The sequence below is a fragment of the Pteropus alecto genome, unplaced genomic scaffold (assembly GCF_000325575.1).
Source record: "Pteropus alecto unplaced genomic scaffold, ASM32557v1 scaffold1197, whole genome shotgun sequence".
NCBI lineage: Eukaryota > Metazoa > Chordata > Mammalia > Chiroptera > Pteropodidae > Pteropus > Pteropus alecto.
This window is the reverse complement of record NW_006441068.1, coordinates 1-8,306: the sequence shown is the minus strand read 5'-3', so window position 1 is coordinate 8,306 and position 8,306 is coordinate 1. Positions and strand designations below refer to the sequence as shown.

Sequence of the window (8,306 nt, the reverse complement as noted above, 5' to 3'; positions counted from 1 at the left end):
TTTGGTTTCTGAATTTAGAAGACTGTATACTCTCTTGAAAGACTTCAAATACACATGCATTTCATTTTTTCCACCAGCTAATATTAAACCAGGAAAGATACACCACAGAAAAAATATATACATAATAACACCATATAGTTTACTCAGTGAGGTCATACTTGTTAAAAATGTTTTATTGAACATTTATCATGAATAAGCTGAACTTGAACTGCTATGAATTGTGAAAAATAAGTCTCTCTCTCTACTTAAATGTGAGCCAGAACATGATTTATCAAAGCTATTCTCTATTGTTGTTATAAATAATTAAGGTCAGAAGTGCCACATTCTCCCTCTCTTTCAAAAGATGTCTCAGTTTTGGTTAATTCCTAATCCCAGAACTCTCCTTAGGGCATCTTTCATGTCTTTGTTTCGGAGGCTATAGATAAGGGGATTTAAGAGCGGAGTCACAACTGAGTATACCAAAGTGACAAAAAAAACAATATCACATTGTTTGAAAATTTCAAATAACCTTAAAGAAAGATGTGGGATAATAAAAATCTGAATAAAAAGGGTGTTAGTTCGACCAGCACCAGAGGGAACACGAAACACAGCTCTGAGTACCAGAATATAAGATCCCAAGATGAAAAGGAAGGGTCCAAAGATGTTTATTGAGGTGACTGTGTAGCAGATAAGCTCAGTAGAAGGAACAGGGATGCAGACGAGTGGAAACAATGGGCCTGGGTCACACACAAAGTGATCGATGATGTTGGGTCCACAGAAGGAAAGTTGGGAGATAAGGACAATGGAGACTGGATGGCAAAGAAATCCACTCACCCAGCAAACACAGACCAGGATCAGACAAAACTTCCCAGTCATGATGGAGGGGTAATGGAGTGGGCGGCAGATGGCCAGGTACCTATCATAAGCCATAACTGATAAGAAGAAACACTCTGCTGTGCCCAGTGAGAAAAAGAAATAGAATTGAAGGAAGCAGCCAGTGAAGGAGATGGTCTTGGTATCAGAGAGGATGTTAGCCAACATGTTTGGAATAGTGGTGGAAACATACCACATCTCTAGGAAGGCAAAGTTTCCCAAGAAGAGGTACATGGGCGTGTGGAGCTGCCTGTCCCATTTGACGGCACAGACAATAGCCCCATTCCCCAGCAGCGTCAGCAGATAGACTACCAGGATTAACGAGAAGAAGAAGTTCTGCATCTCCCTTGGACCAGGGAAACCCAGGAGGACAAACTCAGTCACAAAATGTGTTGTTGTGTTCTGGGATCCCAAAGCTGTTAGAGACACAGAAGCAATTAAGGAGTGAATAGTAATGAACATTTGAAGGTTTTACTAACAAATTGCTTGAGAATGTACAAAGTATTTCTCTATACATTATCTCATTTTGTCTTCCAAATGACACTTTGAGCTATAGGGGGTATGATTTATTCCTCTCTTTTGCAGATTATGAAACTGGAGATCAGAGACTTAAGGGTTTTATATCAATGTGCAAAGCCAGTAACTCCGAGATACACTGGCCCATTTGGAGATTGATTTGGAACAAATCTCATTTCATTTCAAATATTTCTATAACCCCCAGTCTCACTGTAAACTTTGGGTATATCCTTTTACTTTGAAGCACAGTTGAGTATAAATCTGACACAAAAATAGCTGTAAAGTTGCCTCCATAGTCAGAGTTTCATATGTAGAAGTCCAATAAAAATCAGACATGAATGCAACTGTGGGTTGGAATCTTGAGCCCCTTTGCTTTTCTGCTCTCAGAAAGCTGCTGAGAACTCTCAGGATTTTGTAAAATGGTTTGAAAACCCTCCCTCTAGCTCCCTGTAGATCCCATTCTGCTAGGTGGCATCTGGATTTGCTGAACAATTCAGTCCATTTCCATCTTGAGGAGCTCTGGTTCTCTCAAAGTACTTCTTCATGTTGAGCAAAATCTGTCTCTTTTATTATGTGTACACAATGATCCTGGACTCATTCTTTTCATAAATCTACACAAAATAAGTCTAATTTTTCTTCCATTATGGTGATGGTGGCAGAAGGGAGTGGAGTTTAAATAACTGATGCTAGCTACTATGTCCCCTGTACATGATTTCTTTTGGAGGCCACCATTTTCAGTGGCTCGTGTTTCCTCTAGCTACACCAATCTACATCATGGCTGAACTCTTGAAATACTTTGCATCTGGATAGGTCCATTTCTCTAGTATATAAAACCATATGCTTTTTTTTTTTTTTGCTGGGAATTAAGACCTAAACACCATAACTTGTCTATTTATTGTCTAAATTAAATAATGGATAGAGGAGTTGCCTTAGGATGCTGAAGCCAGAAAGATATTTCACATACTGGTTGAATTAAGAGTCAAGACAAGATGATATAAACTCTGATATTTGGCCACCAACTTTTCTACAACTATTGCTTTAGGCTTATTTCTATGTCTTACAGTTAAAGTTCAAGATATTTCACTGTGTAAGCCACCATTAATATTTTAAGGATAGTAATGTATTGACACAAAAGTAGGTTAATTGACCATATTATTTATTAATGTCACTGTTAAGATACTCACAAAATTGCATACTTATGCCATGTACACAATCTTCAGAGAGCAAGAAGCTTGTTTCTCAGTATTTGATGAATCTAGAGCAAAAGCAGAGGATAAATGCTTTATTGCTAAGATAAATTTGAATATCTGCATTGATACCAATACTTTTAGAATGATTAAAAAGACTTTTTAATAAACACAATTTTGTGAATTTCTAAAGTTTGTCCAAGCAACTTAGTTCAATGGACTATAATTATGATGACCATATGTACCAAAATTTTTAATAGAGTGGTAATTTCTAATATACTTCCCACAACTATACCTATCTTTGCCAGGCCTCTGGCTGTCACTTTTGGGTAGGAAAATAAAGTTAATGGGTTTTTTGTTTTGTTTTTTTTTTTTTTAGTTTCAAGTATATAGTACATTGGTTAGAGATTTATATAGTTTATGAAACCATCCCTCTGATTGCTCTTTCTCTCCTTTGGTTCCACACCTAGCCATTACATTAATGCCGACTGCATTCCCTTTGCTGTGCTCCCCATACTCTTGACCATCTAATGGGCTTTTAATTAAAAAAAAATTGAATGCTGAATTTAAATTGTAGCCCATTTTCCATTTACTTATTCATTTAGGCATTTAACAAATGTTTATTCACCGTTTACATTCCTAGAACTGTGGTCGGTTCTCGGGTACGATGATAAACATGAAAAATAAAAGTTCTCCCCTTTTGGAACCTATGGTTGAAAACAATTAAGACGGCCACCTACATCTGCAGAGTCATGTCTCTGTGTGACTGAGGTTTCCTTGCACTGTTTTTCACAGCATGTCCAACTGTTAGCCGTGGGCCTGAAAAAAGATACTTATTCCAGTTAGGAATAACTTTGATAAACCATGTAGTGAGGGTAGTAGAATAATATCAAACTCAATTTGACATAAAGGAGATATTCTGGGCCTTTCAAGACAGTAAACAGAGACATGAGACATGAATTGACTTACTGTACTCACAAGCCAGGAAGTCCTTGGCACCAAGAAGAGAAATATAATTCCAATTCATGAGTTTTGACCTGGAACCAGACCTCGTAAGTCTTAACTCCCACCTAGTCATTTGACTTCATAATGTCCAAGACCTTTTGACATTTGTGCTGCAGTGAAATTTTAGTTCACTGTGGAATATGGGATCAGAGAAAGATGGAAAAATGAATGACACAGACGATTTGAGATCTCACTGCATCTATTTCTACTGCCCCCACTTCCAAAGTACACGTATTGGTAGCTCAAATGGTGAATCTTAATCCACGTTGTTCATCTTTCTATTCACTTCAAGTGATACAATAAATGACCAGTTGGAGAGAAGAGGAGGAACGAGGAGCTTGGACAATTCTTTCCGTAGGGACTGCTAAAGGAGCCAGTTCCTCCTCCATAAACCCCACCGCTTGCTGGGGATTTAAGCCACTTGCCCAGGAAAGAGCGCTTTTAGAATTGTAGGTGCAGGGATTCTTCTTCCTTTAAATATTTGTGTTTTGAAGGTTAATCTAGAGATGAATCCAAAGGACAAGAGTCTGCTTGCTTACTTCTTTGTCAATATTCATTTGCCACTTTCCAATAAAACTGAAAAAATAACAGTCTGAATTAATTGCTTTGCTGAAGGCTATTAGTCGATAAAACTTCACTCACTAATATTAGAAACTAAGTGATACAAGACTCAGGCTGCATTCTAAATGAAGGAAATTTCATGCTCCCCAACTCCCATAAATATCCAAGACATTCGAGCCCCATTTTCCCTAAGTGACCTGTATAGTGTGAACTCTGTGATACCAGAGTGAGCCCTTACTGTGAATCTATCACCTTGAGTGCTCGTCAGTAGTGTGTTGAGAGAAATGCAGGGCCTAACAAAGAACAAAGTAATAAGTAATGAATGGACTTACGGAAGAACCAGCATGCTCTTAGTGTCTGACAGAAGTAAATTTCCAGGAGCAGTGATGCACTGAGGCATCAGACATACCTGATGGTGTTTCTGACTCTAAGAGGAAGATGTGAGAGAAACTCTAGTCATAAGACTGTCCTCATTACACAATCTAAAAGCTCATTCGAAGATGGAGAGCAGTATTGGTGGCTCCAGAAAATGACTTCCTTTAGTATTCTGAAAGAAATAAAATGCAATTTTCCTGTCAGTGATTAAGAGTTTTCAAGTCTCCCCTGAATGGATTTGTAGTTCCCTAATATTCTCATTGGGAGGCACCTATTTCCCTATGCATGTATCTCTGCGCGTGCATCTAATCTTACCTATTTGTGTATATTTCCCCTAGTGGTTTGAGTAGTGAGACACAAAAGTCACAATAAAAATCCAAGAGAGGCTGGGAAAATTTTCCATTTTGTGGAGATATCCTTCATCTAAGGAACCGATCTACCTGGATTGTGGAGTGCAGGAGAGGAGGGGGTTGGACAAGTTAATGGGAGAGGAGAGAAAGAGAAAATAATATGTGTGTATGTAAAGGTGTGTGAATATGTGTGTATGTGTGTGTGTATGTGTGTGTGTGTGTGTGTGTGTGTGTGTGTGTGTGTGTGTATGTGCGTGTGTGATTGTCTTGCCAAAGTAGACGAGCTTGATTCTTGGTCCCAAACCTGTGAGCACTTAAAAATATCTTTGTCCATAGTTTATTTAATTTCGTTATATTCAATGTAAGACAAAGAATCTAATTTTTCAATTTCAATTTTAAGTATAGCTTGAACACATTTGTTTGAAAAAATTTAGTCTTCTGTAAAGGCATATCTGATTTGTAATATTGTTGACTTACGCGATACGATACTAATGAAAATGAATGTTTAGCGCTGTAAATGGCTCTGAGGTTGGAAGTATGAATTCTTTTATTGATATCAAGGCAAGGAGAACAAAGGAGATGAGGCACAGAATCTGAGGGATAGATGAATTCAATCATAGTCAGAGTTCAAGTAGAGAACACTACCGAGTTTTGGAGTGAGATTGTGTAAGGACAGAGCAGGTTCTCAAACATGTAGTCAGACCAGCAGCATTAACATCACCTGAGAACTCGTTAAAATACAAGTTCTCAGGACCTGCCCGGAACTCATGAGTCAGAAACTCTGAGTGTGGGGCCCAGCAATACGTTTTAACAAACTTTCTATGCGCATCTGATGCATGCTGAAGTGTGAGAACCACTATGAGGATGACGAGGGTGTTAGAGTTCGAGTTAAGGATGGGTGTGTTTGACATTTATTTTTATTTATTTTATTTTATTATTATTATTTATGCCTACAGCACCTGGTCTTCCTAGGTGGTCTCCCATCCAAGTATTAACAGGCCCGACTTTGCTTAGCTGCTGAGATCAGACATCGGGCTTGTTCAGGGTGGCATGACCATAGACCATGGATGGGTATGTTTGAAACAGCTTCTAAGCTTGGGATTGATTTCTGTAGGATCAGGAATGAATTGAGCATGGTTTGGCAAAAGAGTTAAGAATGACAACAAGGACGAATCTTAAGATTATCATGCTAAGCAAAATAAATCAGACAGAAATGTTGAGAACCATATGATTTCACTTACGAGTGGGATATAAACCTGAGAGCAACAAACAAAGAAGACAAACGAAAACTCGTAGAATAGATGACATTTAAATAAATGGACATTTAAATAAAAACCTGTTTAGTGGCTGCAAGTACATACTGTGAACTACCATGTCATAGCCTATATTTAGGAAGACTATCCTAGGGCTATTAAAAGGACATTTAACTTTGGGTGGTGAACACAATGCAATATATATAAACATATTATTGAATTGTACATTGAAATCGATATAATTATTTTTCTCCTCTTTAATTCCCACCTGCCCCCTTCCACCCTTGACCTATGGATGTTGCTGTCTCCCCTTATGAACTAGATCTTTGAAGGCGTCTCCTCCCACATGCTCGCTGCGTGCACCTGGGGCGCTAGGGCCTGTTGCACCCGAGGCCTAGCGCCCCTGGGGTATGGGCCATGGTTCCACCTGGGGCACAAACCCAGGACCTTCTGTGTGTAAAGCAGACATGCTAACCACTGCACTACGGAGCCACTCCCAAACGTATATAATTCTATTAACCAATGTCAGCCCAATAAATTTAATGAAAAAAGAATGATTCTAGTAGGGATAATTGGCACTTGAAGCTTAGTTATAGTTGATGTTTCTGGAAAAGCAGGGATGGAGTTAGGCATCTGAGGAGCTTTTGAAAGAGGCCTGGCATGGGCTGGGAAACAATGGAGGAGATTATGCAGGCATCATATGAGAGGGAGTGACCTGGGATAAAAGGTGGGCACTGGGTGGGAACACAGTTGAAATCAAAGAGAGGTGTGGGGTAGTAGAAATCTAGGACACAGAAAATCTAGGTCCTTGCCTGAGTGTTTTCAATGAGCTGGAAGAACTTGGTGAGCTGATTTCTTTAAACATTAGATACATGCTCACGTTTCTTGCATACTCCATAGAGCTGATATAGAATGAAATGAGATATAGATATGAAAATCTTTTGTAAATGTTTGCATAATCATTATATGTTTAAGCGTGGTTCAGGAGCCTCAGGAGTGGATTCCTTAATTCCATGATTTCTTAAGATTTGCATGAAAACATTGCAGAAATAGAATTTGCTTCTGTAGGGTGTAGGAAGATTTTCCCTTGCTGTTTGGAACATGAGCTCTATTGCTTTTTCCCCTTTCCAAAGATAAATCCTCAAAGACAGGTTACAGATAAAAATTCCTTAATAAAGAACCAATTTTTTAAATTTGACAACTCCAAATAAGAATTTTAAAATGCCCATGCCATTCTCTAGTCTTTTGCCAATGAAACTATTTTGGGGGTAATAATTTATTTATTTTTTTAAGTCTATTATTATTTTTTATTGAGTTTATTGCAGAATCATTGATTAATACAATTATATAATTTTCAGGTGTACATTATAACTTGACATCTGTATATTCTATTTTGTGTTTACCACTCAAAGTCCAGTTTCCTTCAGCTACCATATATTTGATCTCCTTTACCTACTTCACCCTCCCCTTAACCCCTTTATTTGATCTCCTTTACCCTGTCTACCTCCCCGCTCCTCCCCCATCCCACTAGTAACCATTACTCTGTAGTCCTCTGGTAACCACTAGCCTATAGTCCATGTCCATGAGTCTCTTTTTGTTCGTCCTGTTCATTTCTTGCTTTTAGATTTATATCCCACATATAAGTGATATCATGTGCTTTTTAACTTTTTCTGTCTGGCTTATTTTGCTCAGCATGATCATCTTGAGGTCCATCTATGTTGTCGCAAATGGCAGTATTTCATCTCTTCTTATGGCTGAGTAATGTTCCATTGTATTTATGCACCAAAACTTCTTTAGGTAATCATCTATCATAGGACACTTCAGTTGCTTCCATGTCCTAGCCACTGTGAATAATGCTGCTATGAACATTGGTGTGCAAATATCTTTTTGGTATGGATTTTCAAGTCTTTAGGGTAAATATCCAGCAGAAGGATTGCTGGATCAAATGGTAGATCAATTCTTAGTTTTTTGAGGAACCTCCATACTGTTTTCCATAGTGACTATACCAATTTGCAGACCTATCAGCAGTGTATGTGGGTTCTTTTTCTCCGTATCCTCTCCAAAATTTGTTATTATTTGTCCTGTTGATTATAGCTATTCTAACAGGTATGAAATGGTATCTCATTGTAGTTTTGATTTGCATTTCTCTAATAGCTAGCGATGTTGAGTACCTTTCAAATATTTGTTGGCCATTTGAATGTCCTCTA

The 8,306-nt window shown here is 38.2% G+C and overlaps 1 protein-coding gene across 1 annotated transcript; it reads right to left on the bottom strand.

The window, feature by feature from the left end:
- Positions 1–348: 348 nt before the first annotated feature.
- LOC102894769 (olfactory receptor 11H6) lies at positions 349–1,314 on the bottom strand. Its single transcript, XM_006918282.1, has one exon. The coding sequence runs from the start codon at positions 1,312–1,314 to the stop codon at positions 349–351; it is 966 nt and encodes a 321-aa protein (XP_006918344.1).
- Positions 1,315–8,306: the final 6,992 nt, after the last annotated feature.

Bases quoted from the DNA above. Each gene is read 5' to 3' on its own strand.
- LOC102894769 (XM_006918282.1), bottom strand. From the start codon at position 1,314: ATGTTCATTACTATTCACTCCTTAATTGCTTCTGTGTCTCTAACAGCT.